At 38.2% G+C, this 19,777-nt stretch overlaps 3 protein-coding genes across 3 annotated transcripts; 2 read left to right on the top strand and 1 right to left on the bottom strand.

Annotated features, from left to right (window-relative positions):
* Positions 1–2,706: 2,706 nt before the first annotated feature.
* LOC146373787 (uncharacterized) lies at positions 2,707–4,828 on the top strand. The gene is made up of 3 exons (XM_084951183.1): positions 2,707–2,790; positions 2,890–2,983; positions 3,122–4,828. The coding sequence occupies exons 1-3, from the start codon at positions 2,736–2,738 to the stop codon at positions 3,966–3,968; spliced, it is 996 nt and encodes a 331-aa protein (XP_084807309.1). The 5' UTR covers positions 2,707–2,735; the 3' UTR covers positions 3,969–4,828.
* Positions 4,605–7,002, bottom strand: LOC146373786 (zona pellucida-like domain-containing protein 1). Its single transcript, XM_084951184.1, has 10 exons — positions 6,909–7,002; positions 6,428–6,654; positions 6,087–6,277; positions 5,895–5,967; positions 5,711–5,808; positions 5,548–5,631; positions 5,292–5,460; positions 4,909–5,008; positions 4,793–4,813; positions 4,605–4,699 (listed from the first exon to the last, which is right to left on the bottom strand). The coding sequence occupies exons 1-10, from the start codon at positions 7,000–7,002 to the stop codon at positions 4,605–4,607; spliced, it is 1,152 nt and encodes a 383-aa protein (XP_084807310.1).
* Positions 7,003–13,762: 6,760 nt separating this feature from the next.
* On the top strand, positions 13,763–19,689 carry laynb (layilin b). Its single transcript, XM_084951683.1, has 7 exons — positions 13,763–14,136; positions 16,420–16,726; positions 17,280–17,431; positions 17,779–17,823; positions 18,725–18,802; positions 18,899–19,016; positions 19,112–19,689. Exons 1-7 carry the CDS (start codon positions 14,064–14,066, stop codon positions 19,437–19,439), a joined length of 1,101 nt encoding a protein of 366 aa, XP_084807809.1. The 5' UTR covers positions 13,763–14,063; the 3' UTR covers positions 19,440–19,689.
* Positions 19,690–19,777: the final 88 nt, after the last annotated feature.

Raw genomic sequence — 19,777 nt, 5'->3', positions numbered from 1 at the left:
TGGCTCAAAAGCGACAGATCATTTGCATCAACAAATGCCACTTTTATCTGTGAACTGATTAAATTGCCCATTGATCACCAGTAATCCAGGTTGTTGTTATATAAAGTGTAATGATCTGACGAGTTATTTCCATGTAATTTTATGTAATGTTAAACAATATCATAATTTTCTAGAAATATAAACTCGTGGTTATACATGCATGTGCCCTCAGCTCGCCATATACGTGTGACAAGAGTCACATATGCTCAAACTCTTCAGTGCAAAGAGGAGTTAGCAGGTCCGTTTTTGTGTACAGTAACCAAAGTCTTTCTCACTCTGTGCTGTTTTTGTAGTGAAATAGATACTGGACTTTAGATCATACGAATAACCTAGATATTCCACTAGGGCAGCCATGAACTATGATCTTCTGATGACTACTCGCAATTTATCTAACCGAGCAGCGTTCAACTTTCACCCACATACGCGTGTCACTGGTGGAAAAGGCCTGCACATTTCACTTACCAAAAAACAGTAAACATAGCCAACAAAGAACTGCTAAATAATATCACAGATTTTATTACCAGCAGCATAAAAATATAAAAAGCAAAAGCAACTCAAAAATTTAAAAGGACCTCCGCGCTGTTTACATTAGTTGTTTTTTTCTGTTCTTACAAGCAGCACAAACACTGATGAGTAAACTCTTCTCTGTCAAGCATCCAAAGCAATCCATGATAAACCAAAGCTTGGTGAGCTGGTCCAAAACACATTTCGTTGAACTGTTACACAATTTAAAGACTACAAAACACACAACAAACAACTTTTCGTCGGGAATGATGCATAGAAAGCCATAACCTTGACTGCAAATCACACAAGTTACTCAGTGCAAATATTCACGTAGTCTGGGTTCTTGTAAAATGAGCTTTTGACGTAAAAAGACAGAAATCAGGCTGAAGTTCACATGTGTCTGCAAATGACATTGTTAAACTTGTTTGGGTCACCCTATTAAATCCAAACCCCTGCAAGAATTCAAGTTAATGAGACCTTTCCATGAACTATAGACTGACATTTACCTCTTGCACAGATTACCCAAATTTCTTCCTCTTTTTGCTTTTTAGCATGGAGGTGAGGACAAAGACATTTTAAGGCCTTTTAGAACAAAAGAATGAAAGAGGTACTAAGCAAAGAGCAAATTCTTCGTCTAAAATATCCACTATTTTTCATTTGCACATCATCTGTGCCAACCATCTCAACCTTGCCTCTCTAACTTGTGATAGACTCATCCTGGTCATGTCCTCATTTTTGGCATCTGCAGATCAACCTCCTGTGAAATGAATCTAAAAAAAAGTGCCACAAAAAGAGGTTGTTTATCACATGCATGTATTTGAATTCTGGGAGGAAGCCTGAGTACCTGGAAGAACCTGTGCTAGCACAGGGAGAATGTGCCAAATAGCGCTAGGCGGTCGGTGGCTTCTCAGACTCAAACTCCAGCACACCCCTGTGCTCTCCTTTCATTAAACAACATGTAGTCATGCAATCTGAACTAGTTCATTATAATGTGAACTTTGAGCTAGCTGCCTCTTGTGCAGTGTAAACTTACCCACTGGGTTTGTAGGCTTTGTTTTTGCATTTTGATAATTACCCTTTTCTTGCTGGGGGTTGTAGCCAGGAGTGAAAATATTTTTACAAAAGGGGGTAGATGGACTGAAACAAGAGATCCTGTCTAAACTTTGCATGCAAACACTAAGGTACAGCTGGAAACTAGCACTAGCTAGCTTGGGTGAAAAGGTTTTCATGTAATTCATAAAATGAACATCAGACTTCTTTAAGTAGAATCTTGAAAGCTGCTTTTAGGTGCTCCAAATGTTATCAGTTATCTCCCGTGACAGTGTAGAAGGGGCAAAGGTACAAAACACTGCCATAAATAGGCCAGGCTACACCTTTGTTACTTGAAAGAATGGCTTCTCAATCACAAGGTAGCCACAACCTATAGCATGCACATCTTACTTACATTTTTCTGCTATAAATCCAACTATAGTATGCAAATTGCATCCCAGACTGTATTGAAATGAGTGTCTGAGACCAGAAGCTACTGTGGTATCAAATCAAATGAGAACGCGAATGAGTTCAGTACAGTCAGACTCTATTTTTTCTTTTCACTAGTGGAGTTAGGCTTTGCTGGCTATTAGGGTTACAAGTGTAATACACTTTCAAGCATTTGCAGACGTGAAGGCCATTTCTTCTGTGCAGGGTGTGTTTCTAACTTACTTTAGGCTTTTTTTCACTCAAAATTCCAAAGGTAGTGTTGAGCTTTGCTGGAAACATTTTTATTCTTATTTTTTTGATCCTCTCCAATCCTTCAATCCTAATTTCATTTCAATAATGCGGCAAAAAATCTGGGTACGTTTTATAACAGCTAAACAGTTAGAGGCATGACATCACTTTGTGAGTGTGTGTGTGTGTGTGTGTGTGTGTGTGTGTGTGTGTGTGTGTGTGTGTTCTATCATCAGCGTGACCTTCCACGTGTTGACTGTTGACATAAGCAGAGTTGGGGCAGCTGCTCTGATAACAAGGACTTTATAAGTCAGATGAAATGAGCAGTCAGTCCACACACCCCTGATACTCAGGTAAAGACATACTTACATGCATAATGTGCTTATTTTTGTACTGGGAGAAGAATATATTGAAAAGTTCTTATAGTTATATGTTTTGAGGGTGAAATTCTAATATTTTTCTATCATCTGTCCTTCTACAGAAAGATGAACATGCATTTAAAAGTTGTAATCTTTGCTGTGTCCTTCCTGACAACTTCAGGTATGTTTATCTCCTCCTTTCCTCCTTTTTCTTCATTTTGCCATGTGATTCTTTATTTATGTAGATTTATGCTTCTTCTTTTTTTTTTTTAAACTATAGGATACCCACTACACAGTGACAGCAGAGAGCCAACTTGGTCTGATGGAAAGACCAACCAAGCTCATGACAAGGCAGACCTCACAAAAGATTTGCAGTAAGTTGTCTTCATGAACGACCATATCTTCAGTATCTAAATACATATGCAAATATAAATACTTGCTTACTACTATTTTGTAGCATATAACCTGTCTTCACACGTTATAATTCAGTTCTTCTTTCTTGATTTCTGCAGAAAGGTTTACAAGAGCAGCATAGACAGCAGTGCACTTTACAACCAAGAACATGATGACAACCCTGTGGCAGAGGAAATGCAGCGCAAGCTCGCCATGGAGTCGGAGCGCCTGCGCATCCGTCTGCGTCAAGAGCTGGTGGAGCTGCGAGAGAGGCTGTCCCCATCTTCGGCGCATCTCAGTTCCCGCCTGGCCAGCATGAGAGAACGCTTAACTCCCCTGACTCAGCAGCTCCAAGGCTCTCTTAGTAGCAACAGCCGAGATCTGTGCAGCCAGCTGAGTCTCTATCTACAGGCTTTAGAAACAGCTGAGGCTCAGGAGGAGGCCAGTCCGTCTCTGTATCAGGAAGCCTTCGAGTTAATCAGCCAACCCCTGGAGCACAGCAGTTTTAAGTTTGCTAACACCATCAGTGACTTTTATACCAAAGCAAGTGGAGTGATTGAACATCTGAAACAGACTAGTGATCGTGAAGAAGAGCCAAGCACATCAAATGTATGGCTGGAAATGAGCTCCAAGTTGGGACAGGAAGTGAGTTCACTTAAAGAGGAGGCACGGAACAGGGTGGAGGCCCTGAAAGTACAGCTTTCTGCAGTGCTACAATCTGCACAACCTCATACGGCAGAAGTGAGAGGTAGCATAGAGCAGTTCTGCCAAAATGCATCCATGGAGGTCCAAGCGCTTCAAGCCCGAGTGGAAAGGCTGTTTACAGGGCTGGAAAAGGAGCTTGGGGTCCCAAGAGCCTCCAGCACGACTTCTTCTTCATTTACACTCCAAAGTGGCTCTTTGCGGGAGGACTTCTCAGTTAAGCTCTCAGCTCTGATTCAGGACATTATGCAGTCAATGCAGTGACTACAGAAATCTGTATTCCTTTTCATTTATTTGTTTGTTTGTTGCCATTGTAGCAGCACAGTGAGTATGTTGTAAATATGTCTGAAAATGTGGATTTGATGCATTTGTTTCATTCTGTATGTGACCGAGTGAGGAATTGTCAATATGTATATATATGTATATATATGTATATATATATCGCTGCCTTTTGAGAGTAAATGTATTCATGACACTGTACAAATGACCCTTTCTTTCTGTCAATTAATTATTGCATGTCAGTCACAGAGTCTCTGAGTTTCTTTGTTTGTTTGTGTTTATTTAAAGCATATACTTTATTTGCTTATAAGCAGTTGAGATTCTATAGAAGACATCTTACAGAAAAAACATCTTGTAGACAAGTATAATCAAAATTTATTTCTATTGCCATAAAATATCAGAATTACTTGTTTTTTAATTGCTTTACAGTTCAAGTTTGACTTTCCCTTCACAACTGACAACTAAGTATGGATACAAAATTATATTTAATAGGATGAAAACTACAACATTATCAGATTTTACCTCACAATCTACAGCACTATGCAGCTTCAGCATTGTACAAGGTGACAATGCAAAGAGAATTGGCTGGTTGATCTGTCAGTCCAGTGCAATTAAACAGCTTCAGAACAAACCAGCCACCAAGACCCAGCAGGACAGCAGGCGCACAGTCAGGCCTGTCATGTTATGGCCATCGCTGCCTGAAGTCACGGTATTACCTGATGCACACAAGAAGAGATGAATTAAGTTTGCTTTTTGAATTATGAAACAATATTAAGATGTATTTATGAGTCTAACTAAAGCATACTCACTGTCTTCTGCATTGGGAGAGTCTTTAATAAAGTAAAAGAAAAATGGAAAGTGAGAAACTTTATAACTTAAGTATTCTTGGAAAATCGCAAGAAAATAATAAAAATATGTTTCAAACCTTTAGCCGTGTAAAGAGGTCCGACTGAAATGGTAGTTGATTCGCTGCTTTCTTTACCAAAAGGAACCAAAGACCTTTTTCTTCTGTTATTAGCACAATTCTGAAAATATTTAACACAAAACATGTGGAAACTATGGATTTATAATATACATGTTAAGATAGGGATGAGCATACAGCCCCAGGGATTTAGTGGCCCAACTGTGAACCACAAAGTGTTGCTGGTGGAAATAACAATCTCTTTCCTGCCAAGTTCTATAAAACCATTAAGTAATGTATATTATATATTATTAAATATTGTCTGTGGTATCTTTTCTCTACCATGACTTTATCTGCTGTTTCAAAGAACGCGTTCATTCTTGACTTTTCAACTTACTTGAAATTACCTGAATTTGTTGACATTTGCTAGGCTCACAGAGTCTCAGCATGCAGTGCACATAGATGCTGGACTTTGCCTGGTCATGGTGCTGAACAAAGCGGAAGGCCTCAAAGTTAAACCGGGCAACCATGGAGACGCCATTGCTCATCACAGTCGTCCTGTTAGCTATATTGCAGCTGGTGGAAAGTGGTTTGTTTTTTTTTATTAGAGACATGAAAATATCTTAATGTACAGTTACACTGTGCTAGTGTGTGCTTTCTTACCCAGTGAAGAAGTCATACTGCATGCTCTGTGACATATTGTAAGGAGTTGGAGTAGCAAAACAACGATCCAAGAGTAAATTGAAACTAAAAAAAAGGCAATACTGAATCAACAGGAATAAAGTCTGATGAGTTTGTTATGAGCATCCGAAAGGCATTTACTTACTTTTGTGTCAGATTATCAGCTTTGACCTCCACATATATCTTGGTTCGCAGCTCAAGTCCTGTTGGAGGCACCACTAACGGATAGTTATAGTTAGAGTCCTAGAAAAAGAGTGTCAGAGTAAACCAAGTCATTAGAAACACATTTGATTTGTGTCCTCATGAGCTGACTGATAACTTATACCTACGTTAAAAACACTCATTTTGAGTGAATCGATGAAGGTCCCATTATTGTTGCTGGTTGCCACAGAAACTGAGGAGCTAGAAAAATAATTGAAAACATGCAAAAAAGACAGAGAAAGATATGGTAACTTTTAGATTTGCTGTATAAATGCGCAATAAGAAACATATCTCTGGAGTAAGTATATCTGGTTCCTCACGCTGTAATCTGTGTATTGTTCAAAAGGTATTGCAGTGGATATCGGCAGGAGAAGTGGTAATAGAGATCTGTGGAGTAGCTGATCAGCCCCTGGTCAGATCTAGGTGTGTTAATGTATCCTGTAACAATAACTGCCTGGATACTCGAGAAGCTGCTGAAGGGACCTGTAGGGTCTGGCTTTTCATCTACAATCTAAGAAAGATAGAAAGAGATACGATTGTGGTTCATATATGCTGCTAAACAGTTTCCCAAAAAGCAGCCAGATAACTAACATCTGGCAGCTCCATTTTCCAGATATGTGTCATTTTTTGCCAATCTCTCCATTCTCCAATATCCAATAACCTGCAGAGACTGGCGACAGGAGTTATCCTGACTCTGGTTGACAGGAAGCTGGAAACGGACGACCGGAGGGTTCACACTGGTGTCCACAGAGCCCTGGCACGCTGTATTACTGTACTGCCCATTCAGTGCTAGCTCTGTGGCATTGAAGCCAGCCCACTGAGCTGTGCATAGGTTGATGTCCAGGGTAATCATGCTGGTGCCACATTGAACCATTAGGTCTGAGTTTTCTGCGAAAGAAAGAAATTTTAAAAAACCCTGGGAGTTAAATAGTTGTTTAATTTTATATATTAATAATGTGATTTTTTTTTTTTAATTAAAAGGTTAAATGATTATGATTTAGTGGCTGCCATGTTTAAAGCCTAAATCTTGTACAGCTAAATAAATATCTACCAAAATTGGTCAAAAAGTTTTAAAAAGAGCATTATTTTTGTTTTCTTAATAGCACTGATATTTTATTTGTTGAAAGTCACACAAAACGTACCTGGGGTCCTTTGATATTCAGAGGAGCAGTTATAGAGGCACTGAACAGGCTGCAAAAGCATCACCAGCAGGGGGAGACAAAGGTAAAGAGCCATAATTTCAGTTCCTGTAAAAGGAGTAAAACAACAGTAGCAACAGTTATTTGTATTATTTTATGTGAAAAATGTGTAAATAAGTTGCTGTTTTTCTGCTTGATGATTCCAATGTTTATAATAAGCTCTACAATCATGTGGAAAGGTCCGGAGCCACACTTCATTCCTTTAGAGAAGCCAGATGCTTCTGTAATTTCTTTTTAAGTGGTCTTGAGCAGTTTTCTGGGTTAGGGTTAGTTTTTTTTTTTTTCTTTTAATTTCACTGACCTATGATAATAGTAGATAACTTATCGGAGAGCCAATTTTAAATTGTATCATGCCTGGTATATCACAGTATGCAGTCCTTAAAAAATCAGAGGAGGACAAAAGAAGAAGTGGTAGGCCTAAAAAACTATCTACAGCACATGAACAAAATCTGAAAATAATGTCCTTAAGAAATTGGATAAATACAGCAACGACCTGACATAGGACCTGAGAGATGCATCTGGCCCTTTAGCGCATTCATCTACTGTTCACTGAAGCCTCATCAGAAATGGTCTCAGTCGAATTCTGGCTGTCAAGAAACCATTCTCAAGGAAGGAAACAGGGAGAAAAGGATGTTTGCCAATTTACACAAGAACTGGACTGAAAATCAGTGGCATCTTGACATGGAGCTGACCAACAGGCAACCAACATCCAAAGAAAAGCTTTGAGCTTCAAGAAGCCTGGAGAACTATTCTTGAAGACTACTTAACAATAAATGTATCATTGCACCCATTTCCACATTACTGTATTTTTAAAAAAATTACAATTGACTGAATCCTTTTTCACAGTACTGCATATAATTCTTTATTTTAGGAAGAGACCTATGCAACAACCAGAAGAGGGTCTTACCTTGGTGATACCTGAGCAGGTGCTTGTCACAGTATTTGAGATATATGGCTTATATAGTATTCAGGATACATACCACAGTTGCGTGACTCAGTAGCCCTCCCTTTGTCTAATTTTAGACCCGTACACACACACACACACTTTCCCCTATCTTTGTGTACTGGGACTTGTGTGACACAGCTCCCGCAGGTTAGCTGCAACTGTTGTTTCAGGTTTCTTCCATCAGAAATCATTATCAAAGAACAGAAGTTAAATATAGCTGTCGGCTGTCGCACCTTCCTGCAATGAGGCAAGTGAAGTTTAAACCTTGATGCAGTGTGCATATTTGGTTGTTGAACTTTTCGACTGACTTCAGACAAAGTGAGCCACGGACACATTTCTCCCTTACTTAATTTTTCACTATAACTTCTTACAAAAATCAGGCAACATTACTGAAGACCTGCAGGTTTTTCATTATCATATTGCAGCTAATGTTTCTAATAAAAAAATGCCTGAAACACATGCAGAGCAAATGCATTTTACAAAGCAGAACCCAGGCCAATGCATAAATTGAATAACTGAGATCCTCCATCGACTTGCAAATAATTCAAGAATCAGATTTCAAAACCAAAAGCAAAAAACCAAAAAGACTAAACATACATGCTTCAAGAGTGGCTTTATCTCTTGAGAATTATGCACAATGAATGCTTGAGAGGTGATCTTGCCACAACAGCCTATTAAAAACTTGCTGTTAGTTCCCCTTGCATGTCAGACTTATTTCAGTCTTGATAGAACTGCATTGCCTATAGACTAGATACCTATAGGCCACAACTGTTACAACTCTACTGAGAACACCCATTGTTCACTAGTAATATAGAAGAAAATTAGCTTAGTGTTCTGCTAAAGAGCCCAAGGTGAAAGAAAACATTTGTCACTCTATCCAGTGTCACTCTGTCCTGATTTTTACCTCAGAGGAAACTAGAAAAAATTCACAGGCCATTCTTCCACTCCTTAGTCCTTGTATTGTTATATTTTTTTCCTGCAATGACCTTGACTGCACACATGGTTGTAGTGCTTTTTGATAGAAAGTGTGGTTGGTTTGTTTGAATTGTTGTACCAAGTGTGAAATAAATAAATAAATAAATGAAATGAAATCAGTGAATTATGCAAGTAGAACGATTCAGTTCAAATCAGTTTTATTTATATAGCACCAAATTACAACAACAGTTGCCTCAGCACATTTTATATTGCAAGGTAAAGCCCCTATAATAATATACAGAAAACAGAGAACATGATGGTCACATGTCAAGAGGTTAATGGGTCAGCTTTAGCCACCAATGTCTCAAACACTGGACATGTGTGGCTTAATCTTAATATTTAATAGTTTATCTTAATACTTAATGTTTATCTTTAACAAGACTAAGATTAGGTATCAAACCCATTTCGTTTAATAAGCTTAACAGAAGCACTACTACTGTAAAATATGTGAATTTTACTGTGAAATGAACTTGCCTGATGCATCGATACATTGCTCCCAGAACAGGGGCTGAAATCAACTGTAGTGTCACCATCTTTAGCAGGGTATGTTTCACAGACCACACAGGATTATCATGACAGTGAGCTCCAACAAGGATTTGTGTGCAGCTTTAATGGCTCCTTTCAACAAGAACTATAATGGTTACTGACATATAATCACACTAGAAAAGTATAAAACCAGGGCACAAGAGAAGGTAAGGATTTAGATTTGGAGGAAAGAAGATACACTGGGAAGCTTGTGAGAAATTGGTACTGTACTCTGCAGACATGTACAGCAGAGAAAATCCCCACTGTTACAGATAACCCCTCTGGGTGGGAATATAGAATATCACTTAGACAAGAAACTGAGAAACTTGTATGTTTAATAACATTTGTAATGCTTCGTTGTTGGAGAGGGTTCATTTTTTATTTATTTTGAGAACTTGTAATAAATACACAGATAATTGCTCCTATGACATAATGCTGTAATCATCTTACACTGTAAAACAAATCCTGAATGGGTTTCAGATGCTTTTGATGGTAACAGATATTGTGTTGGTTACTCACATCAAGTGGCAGAAGAAGAAGGATGAGTAAAACTACCAAAGCAGTGATCCCACTAGAAATATATATATATATATATATATATATATATATATATATATATATATATATATATATATATATATATATATATATATATATATATATATATATATTATTAATATTATTATTAAACTGTACTTAAAGTAAACAAAAGTAAAAGCATTTGTTCTACATAAAAAAAAAAATCCTCTGCAACAAATATGTGATTTCAGGAATGGCTGATGGTTTGTTACTAGAAACCCACAACTCTCAAGTTTAACCACATGTTAATGCAGCATTAAATCCAGTTCTACCAAATAAATGTAAAAGTTTTCTTTAAATTTTCTGTAATGTGTTACTTTTTTGTAACGTACAAGAAAATATAATTATTTACATAAATAAATCATTTTTCACAAATAATAATAAATATGGACCTTTTTCAGATTACAAACTGCTCTACGAGATCGGGTAAATGAAACGCAAGTAAGAAATGTATGAGATAAAAAAAGACCATTCAAATTAAAGACTTAGTTTTCAGTCAAGGTAGGAAGTGGTGCTGCAAAAATAATCAGTACAATCTTAAAATCAATTCCAACACATACTGATGTGATCCCATCACTTTGCTCAAGTTAAAATCATGGCACCTGAGTTCTGTATAGTCTGCAGTCATTCAGTAGGTTAGGAAGTAAAACAGTCATTGTCGTAATCTAGATGTTAAGAGACAAAAGCATGTAAAATAGTCTGTGTCTTTAACCTTCTAGGACCTGGCGTCCACATATGTGGACATCACATTTTGGGTTATTTAGACCAAAATACTAAATCTTGCTCTACAAGGGCCTGATATCCCCTTACGAGGACATTATACTGCCACTGTTCTATCGAAATTTTAAACGAATATCCTCATATGTGGCTCTCATTTTTCTTAGAAACAAAAATCAGGTTAAAAAAAAAATAAAAATCTGGTAATTCTTTGTTTTTACATTCATCAGGTCCCAATCATCCCAAATATCAAAGAGAAATTAAAAATGCATGCCATGAAAGAGTTTGGGTCTTAGGAGGTTAAATATTTAAATAGGTCTTACTTTTGAAATATTTCCATAAGTAAAGATTAAAACATGACTGTGTTAGTTTACAGGCTTAAAAGTAAATAGTTGTCAGAAAAAAATGAGTGTAGTTGGTAAGTAAGGATAATATTTTCTATTTTAAGTTTGGTATCCAAAGTAAAGAAAAAAAGCTGAATGCCTGAGTTGATGTGAGTCATTACTTTCTGGACACTTAAACAGTTTAAACCATGAATGGGAGTGGCTGCTTAACCTTACTTCTGTGTGGTTTGGTGTCATCTGCTGGGCAAAATTAGACAGAGTTCAAATGCTTCGTTGTTGTTGGGTCTGGGTTACAACTCGTGATTTGCCAGAGCTGAAGAGTTCAAACCAAGTGACACAACTTCCACTCCAGCAGAGTCACTCAGAAAGTTCTAATAAATATCCAATAAAGTGATACGTGAAAAATTCAGGTACAATTTTTTTTTTATGAAGTTTACATTAGTGGATTCATTATGTTTGTCTTGCTTATTACGAGCTGTGCAAAGCAGTGAAATCCATAGGTTTATTTATTTTATTGTATGGATATAATTGGCACTTTGAAATAGGCTTAGTATCGCCTAACATGATGATGGATTTAAAGTGGATCCTGAGCTCGAGGTGTTGTAGTTGTAAGTTGTATTTTATGCAGCTTTGCTACTAAAATAGTCCCTCCTATATTATTTTCATGTTTACACACTAAAAAGATGAATCTGCCAGTGTCTCTGCAACAATCCTGAAGGAGTTGCTTGCAAAATAACAATTCTGGTTTACAGTCTAGCATTTGAGTCCTCACATGAAGTTATCCACGTTGCATTCCTGTGCTGAGCAAATAAGATTTGAGCCTGTTGCCCGATAATAAACTCAATGATGATGTGAGGAGAGGCTCAACAGTGGCAGGGTTTATAACACACAGTCACAGCTCTTCATCACATGACAAACGTTTGGCTGCACCAGCCAATAATCAAATTTACTGCACAGGCAGCAAAAGACCAAAATGAAGGAGAGGAAATCAGTCCAGAGGCTCAGTCTCTCTAGAGATACCCACATGACCGACACAGCTGTGTCACCAACAAAGAGACAGCCAGCGAGACTGCTTGATCCCAGGTAGCAGACCACATGCCTTACTAACCTATGATTATCCATCCTCTCTCAGCTCTCCACAGAATGGTATTTTTACTCCACTTCCAAGGTCATGTGTTGATAGCTGTTATTAGAGGACATGCAAGACCACAGGCTGAAGCCAACATCTGTGTTGTGAGTCTATGTGAGTGTCTTTATGTCTTAAAAATGTGTTCGATTCTTTCAGTATATCTCCACCAAAATAATTTTAACTCATCAGCATTACAGTACAAGCAAGTACAAGCCTTTGATGGATACACTCTGGAAATTAGTCTGGAAGACCTAAGAAGAGGGTCTTTCTATTTTTCCTATATTTTTCCCATCCATCCATCCATACAGATAAACTGTTTTCTTTATGTGTGTTTGTATATGTTTCCAATAGAAGAACTGTAGTGGAAATATGCCATTATGTTACTACGACTTAGGTTGAAATGTGCAGTTTTTTATGTACAATTATCCAAAAAGTTATGATGGAATTTACCTGAAATATTTACCAAACGTGGGACTTTAGAGGTGCAATTTAGAGGATTTTGTGTTGGGAAGCAGGTACATTGTGTGTCATATTAATATAACGTTAAGAAATACTTGTGAAATCAAAATAAGACAAAATGGGGGGCATTATCAAAATATTCTTAAGAAAACATCAAAATGCATGTCCAGATATGCTTCTTGATGCAAGGACTCACCTGATGCAGGTGCAGATTGGGCACTTGTCTTGTGATCTGATTGCACACTGACAAGTGAAGATAGCAAACAGATGGGTGACTATGTATGCAGTCTTCAGTTGGTTTTATGGCTGCAAAGGCCAGTGCATATAATTCAGTCCACTCAGTTCCTCTTGATCAGAGAAAGACCCTCCCACCCTGGAAATGACCACTGACTTCACATTCATTTAGAATAGTGATGAAATAATTTGGCCAGAAAGAAAAATATCTGGTGGAGCTGACGTTGAAATTTGATTTATTTCCATTTTATAACTCATGACTGATCCAGACAGTCTAACCTCAGTCATTTCTACTCTGAAAATTAAGGAAACCAGACCAAAGCAATGAACAGGAAGTGCGGGTCTAAAAAAAAATACTTTCCTCTTCCTCCACTGCCTGTTTTCCTGTTTTATGGGCAATCCCTCGCTCTCTTCCACCCAATTCCCCTTTATCTTTTACTCTGTAATAATCTTACTTCGTGTCCTTACTGTTTCTCTCTCTTTAATGTTGTTTTCACAGTGTGGTCTAAATCATTTTCCTCTAAACGTATTACTTACTGACGCATTTCTTTTAGTTGTGATCAGTATGTTTTTTAAATAAATAAAATACAAAAAGCAGCATAATATCAGATCAACTTGTTTATCAGAAAGACACAATGAAAAACTGAATTCTACTTTTAACGAGCAACACAACATTTTGAAGTAAACCTGTTTTTTTCTCCTCTGAGCTGTTTTTTCCCTGGACATGGCACTCAGCCAGGAAGAATGAAAGATGCTCATTAACCGTTTTAATACAACGCGCATGATATGCACAAAGAACTCTATTCATCCTATCATGGCATCAGTATATATGAAATGGGACTCTGCATTGTTGATTAAGAACTGCACGGACTTATACCTCAGTGATTACAGCTAAAAAGAACACCAACTCTATTTTTTCTTGCGACATATGTACTTTTTTTCTTTTCTTTTCTTTTCAAAAATCTTGCTCTGTCTCTCCCTCCTGATTTTTTTTTTCTTTTTTCCGCCTCAGCAGACGGCATATGCACGCCTTCAGCAAGACGACCCACTTTTAGGCTGAATAGACTATTCTGCTGCTCCCTCTGTGTCATCACTGTGTTTACCACGGAGGTCTGAAGCTCAAGCTCATATCCCAACTCCCTAGTTTACACCTTATTTACGATTCCAGCACACTAGGTGAACATGTAGAGATGGATTTTATGAAGCTGTTTGGCACTGTTATCGCCGTTTTGTTCCAGCCTGGATCCACTTCTAAACTTAATGGTAAGAATTTCCTTCGAAGTGGGGAAAACTCCCTTTAAAAAAAAAAAAACTTATAGTAGTTTTATTTCCGAGTTGTACGAGTTTTGTTGTTTTTGTTTTGTTTTTCGCCAAGAAAGCGTCGATAATATCTGAACGACAAGACCATGAGTTGTATTTGTGTTGTTGTTGTTAATGTTTAAGTTAACAGGAACCGCTGGAAAACTTGTCCTCTGTGTGTGTGTGTGTGTGTGTGTGCGTGTGTGCGCGCGCTATAATCATAAACAGACAGCAGTCAAACTCACAGCACAGCAGCATGCGATTAGGTGGGCGAACTCATTTAATATGAGGAAGAATTATAATTGAACACCTTTAACTGTACTATAGCGCATCAGTAGGACTAAAAGGATACAATAATGCTGTTAACTATAGGCCTAATCACAACAATAGCCATAACTACGCCAACATAATGTAAATCCCTATGCAGTATTGTAGTTTTTCCCCTGCGAGCCAGTCTGAAGGTATTTCTAGCCCATGGTTTGATCCCTTGTCTCTCCCAGGCTAGCGTAAGCGACGTGCAGCAAGTAGCTAACTAGGATGAATTGATTGTGAAAAGCTGAAGAGACTGGGACAGTTGCAACACTTTTTGCACTTCTCTCAGTCACTCTGGGGCTGTTTGGCTTACTTCTGGTCTGGGCAGACGTTGAGATCTTGGTCATGTTTCCCTTGAAAGAGATATTAATCTCAAGGGATTTCCTGGTTAAATAATTCCAGTGATCAAAGGAGACTAGCCAGACTGTTTTGATTTGATAGGAAAACAACAGTAACTCAAATACCAACTCCTTACAAGCAAGATATGCAGAAGAGCACAGCTGAACACACAGTACATCAAAGCCTTGAAGATGATGGGCAGCAGCAAAAGACCACATCAGGTGCCACTGCTGCCTAAGAAAAGCAATGGAAGCTGAAGTTTGCATGGGGTTTGCAAGATTATAAAAACATCGCCTGGTCTGATGAGTCTTGATTTGTGCTGTGACATTTAGTTTGGGTCAGGATTTGGTGTAAACAGCAGGAAAGGATCCATTCTGCCTTGTATCAGTGGGTCAGGCTTGTGGTGCTGGTGTAAAGGTGTGGGGGACATTTTCTTGACTCACTCTGGGTCCCTTTGTACCAACTCAGTGTTGTTTAAATGCCACAGTCTACCTAACTGTTGGTGACCATGTCCATCCTTTAATGACTGTAGTGCCTAATGAAGGTTCTGGTTAGTGCATATGATGTATCACTCAAAATCTTGATGTGACTTTTGAGAAAGTCAGAAGTTGCACGTGACCCAGTCTCAAAGGATGTTTGCACCATGAAGAAACTTGATTAAATTTGACTAATTAATTCATTGCATAACTACTATTAATTATTGATAGTTATAAAATAGCAATGACTTTGCTGATCTTGATTTAACTTGCAGATTCTGCTAAAGACAAGTTCTGTATGTTTTTATTTTAGTTAGATTTATCAGCACACAATGTCATTTAATATAGATTTTACCCTTTTTTAAAGTTTGGTTCTTAGTTTTACTTCAGTTTTACTAAAATTGTTTATTCATTAGTTTAATTTTAGCAAACTTCAACAACCTTGCACTGCAGCGAAACACAGCCACGTGTTTTCGATTGTTCTTGGGAATGTATAGGCAATCAGAACACAAAAAATTCAATTGTGCATTTTAGTATAAGAAAATAGAAACAAGGGAGGTTGTTTAGCCTGTCATGGTCTCATATTTCTTCATTCTTTTCATCAGATGCAATAGGATAAAGTGTGCGTAAACTAACTAAAAATCTAGAAAACCTAGAAAAACATTATTCTGATGACTGCTTTGATATGGTTGCCCCTCTCCCATGACAATATATCATGTACCAGCCTGACACACTTAGTTTGATGGATGTGGAAGTCAGAAAAACAGTGATTAAAACTGAGTCTGGACATACAGAGGGTTGAGACAGCAAATTTTGAAATGTGAAAAAATGAGAGTAAAATAATTTTTACTGGAGTGAGACTGATGTAGAAAAAAAAACCTTTTTTAAGCCCTTGAAAGTAAAGGTATAAATATCAGTACCATCTGGTTGACTCTGCCCACATTGCAGTGGAAAGAATTTGGCAATGCAACCCAAACATTCTGGTTCCTATTTTTTGTCTGTGACACTGTAAGCAGCTTAAAATCTTCCTGCCACACAGATACCACAGGAAGAGTTCAGAAAACAAAAACCCTGCATTTATCATCTTGTTTTATCCTCAATGCTCCCGGTTGGTGTCCAGGGCAAAGAATATGCCGGAGCGGGACACAGCGTCCGTGTTACAAGGCGTCCTACATCCACGACAGCAGGCGAAGGCTGACCTTTGAGGATGCCAGACAGGCCTGCAGGTTGGACGGAGGGGAGCTGCTAAGCATCGAGACGGAAAGTGAGCAGCAACTGATAGAGAGGTACATACAAAAGCTGACCAATAGAGATGGCGACTTCTGGATCGGGCTCCGTCGCAACCCGCAACATTACAGCGTCGGGACGTCAAGCCCAGGTTGCCCCTCGCAGTATTACTGGCTGGATGGAAGCAAGGCTAAGTTCAGGTTTTTCCTCTTTGTTTTAAAATATATTTTTCATCTGTGTAAATGTTTAAGCTGCATCTGTGAAAACAGTAAGAGTGGCCCCCCGAGACACAGTGTGCTGCAGATGGAAGTGGAAAAAGGCTGTATTCAATGATGACTCAGAAAAAATATTGGATTAGGTGATGTTTGTGTGGGAGCGAAGGAATGTCTAATGTCCTTTGCAAGAATTTGGGATTAAGATACAAATAAATGACACACTGTTTGAGCTCAGGACAGCACGGTGGTGTGGTGTCACATTGCTGCCACACAGTAAGTGTGTCCTGTGTTTGAATCCAGCATCCACCAGTGGAGTTTGCACGCTCTCGTTATATCTGAGTCCATTCTCTCGAGGTACCATAGGTTTCTCTCACAGACCAAACACGTGCAGTTTAATGAGGTTTGTGTTAGGTAATTGGTGATTTTAAATTGCCCATAGGGGTGAGTAAGAATAGTCATCTGTCTCTGTCAGCAGTCAAGCGAAAGAATGAAAGAAAATTAATATATAGTCTAAACTTGTGCATCTTATTTGTTGCAGGAACTGGCACTGGGATGAGCCATCGTGCGGTAAGGAAATGTGCGTAGTTTTGTATCACCAGCCCTCTGAAACACCTGAGGGTCGTTTCCTGTTCCAGTGGAATGATGACAACTGCAGCTCCAAGAACAACTTTGTCTGCAAATACGCAGAAGGTGAGCTGGTATACCTCACACATACCAGTGATCTAGCTGGCTTAAGAGTGCTGGAAAATGTTAAAATTTGGTACTCTTGGTTGTTTTTTTAGTTCCTAAATCTACAAAACTAGAATTTTATTGTCTAGGGATCGCTGCTACAATGTATCCACTGCTGCCAGCAGCTAAAACTAAACAGAAAGAGTTTTAATGGTATGTTTTCTTACAACCGACATTAAAATATAGCTGATTACATGAAAAGAGGGGAAAAAATGACTCATTTCTTTCCATAAAGCAACCTTTAGTAGTCTCACCCATGTATTGCTTTCTTCCTCTGAATAACACTAATTTATTTCCCTGTTCTGCAGAAAAAGTACCAGTATTTACTGAGGACAGAAACACAGCATATGCAGGTACTTGTCAGCTTAGAAATGCTAATATTAGAACGTGATACAACTTTGTATTCACGTCTGCTGTGTACTGTGCATTCTGAAAACAACCATGTATTCCATGTAATGTGATCGCATGAAAATTGTTATATTATACATAATATTCTGTATGTTCGATTACATTTTGTTTATTGTCCTTTGAGACAACCAACACCTGCAGGAAGCATCCTAATCAGATGCCTGAACCACTTCGACTGGCTCCTTTCAATGTGGAGGAGCAGCAGCTCTACTCCAAATCCATTTTGAATAACCAAGCTCTTCACCATTACTTTAAGGGAGAGCTCAGCCACCCTTCTCATTGCTTATATCTGCAGCCTCATTCTTTTGGGTATTACTACAGTCTTCATAAATACATAAACCGCTAAAGAAAATTTATACATGCTTGTGACCTCTTTTAAACACCTTTTCTGCGAGAAACATGGTAAATAGGCTACATACTACATGCATCATTCACCCATGCACACATATTCATAAAAGCACTTTTTTTCTACTCATAAATCCTTTCTAGCTAAATTTCACACACATTCATACTCCGATAAATGCATTGGAGAGCAACCTGGGGTTCAGCATCTTGCCTAAGCATATTTGGTATGCAGACTGGAGCAGCCAAGGATCCAGCCACCAACCATATAAAGATAAAACATGAAGAACACACAGATATATAAATATATATATATATATATATATATATATTTTTTAAATGATTCAATTAGTCCATTATTCAATTAGTCCATTATATATATATATATATATATATATATATATATATATAAATATATAAATATATATATATATAATGGACTAATTGAATCATTTAAAATATTTTTCACACGCACCTGTTGATTTTGTTTTCTGGTTTCTCTAGTTCCATCTTTGATTCCAAGCATACTGTCAACCACAGAAAGTAACGAAAGGATAAAAATAGCACTACCTGAATCCTCTGGTAAGAAAGGAAAGAAAGTATTCTTGATACTCTGAGGTATGTTTTGGGAAACTATATAAAACCACTGTGTCACAAGCAAAGTTCTTTTGTTCACAGTATCTTTCTCTGGCAACACCCTCAACATTTCCTACATCCTTTATGCGACTATCCCTGCACTACTGTTGCTGTTGTTTGCAGCTGTTGGTTTCATTTGCTACAAACAGCATGCTAAGAGGTAAAACAGACAGCTATAAGAATTTTTTTTTTTAATGCATTTGATTATATGAGTATGTCCTGTAGATTTTAACTTTGGCCCTCTTTCATATTTAGGAGGAAGACAGAAACAGAAAGCTATCCCAGCAGATCAAAACAGTGGGTGCTAGCAACAGCTTCATCTTGCCCTGTGCAAGGACCTTATGCCTACAGTGACATTACCAAACTGCCTCACGCTACTCTGGACAGCAGGATAGCAGCAGAAATCATGACAAAGTACTCCGGTTCTCTGTCCCATGACTCCCTGTGCAACGATTATGAGAATGTGTCATGTGTGGACAATGAGAGCGGCTTTGTCACCAATGACATTTACGAGCCCTGCAGAGCTCAAAGCCGGCGCTGCCGCAGTCAGACTGGATGGGTGGAAAATGAGATCTATGGATAACACCGGTGTCTGCAAATGTCCATCAACCACAGACAGACTACAGTTACACTGTGCGGTGCAGGATTTCTAAACAGCTTGGCCATATCTGTACAGGTTTCACTCAATTTTCTAGTCCTGCATGTAGAATGTACTGTCTGCAAATCAGTGTATTCCATAAAACAGGGAAGCTTAATGTTTTGTCCATGACTTGGTATTCACGTACACATGACTTTTATATTTCTGACGTTTTAATAAAAATGTGTTACAGTCAGACCAATGGCACTGTTAACTCCATGAATCACTGTGATAGCATGCTGATAGATGTAGACACATTGTTTTCCATATTCACCATCGTAGTA

Source organism: Perissodus microlepis, chromosome 14 (genome assembly GCF_051167445.1).
Source record: "Perissodus microlepis isolate ML-2025 ecotype Zambia chromosome 14, ASM5116744v1, whole genome shotgun sequence".
Taxonomy (NCBI): Eukaryota; Metazoa; Chordata; class Actinopteri; order Cichliformes; family Cichlidae; genus Perissodus; species Perissodus microlepis.
This window is presented reverse-complemented; position numbering and strand designations above follow the sequence as displayed.

Excerpts from the sequence above, each read along its gene's own strand:
- LOC146373787 (XM_084951183.1), top strand. The coding sequence starts at position 2,736 with ATGAACATGCATTTAAAAGTTGTAATCTTTGCTGTGTCCTTCCTGACA. Across the intron at positions 2,791-2,889 it reads GTCCTTCCTGACAACTTCAG|GATACCCACTACACAGTGAC; the intron begins GTATGTTTATCT and ends TTTAAACTATAG. Across the intron at positions 2,984-3,121 it reads GACCTCACAAAAGATTTGCA|AAAGGTTTACAAGAGCAGCA; the intron begins GTAAGTTGTCTT and ends TGATTTCTGCAG.
- LOC146373786 (XM_084951184.1), bottom strand. The coding sequence starts at position 7,002 with ATGGCTCTTTACCTTTGTCTCCCCCTGCTGGTGATGCTTTTGCAGCCT. Across the intron at positions 6,655-6,908 it reads TGAATATCAAAGGACCCCAG|AAAACTCAGACCTAATGGTT; the intron begins GTACGTTTTGTG and ends TTTCTTTCGCAG. Across the intron at positions 4,814-4,908 it reads ACCTCTTTACACGGCTAAAG|ACTCTCCCAATGCAGAAGAC; the intron begins GTTTGAAACATA and ends ACTTTATTAAAG.
- laynb (XM_084951683.1), top strand. The coding sequence starts at position 14,064 with ATGGATTTTATGAAGCTGTTTGGCACTGTTATCGCCGTTTTGTTCCAG. Across the intron at positions 18,803-18,898 it reads AGCACTACCTGAATCCTCTG|TATCTTTCTCTGGCAACACC; the intron begins GTAAGAAAGGAA and ends TTTTGTTCACAG. Across the intron at positions 19,017-19,111 it reads TACAAACAGCATGCTAAGAG|GAGGAAGACAGAAACAGAAA; the intron begins GTAAAACAGACA and ends TTTCATATTTAG.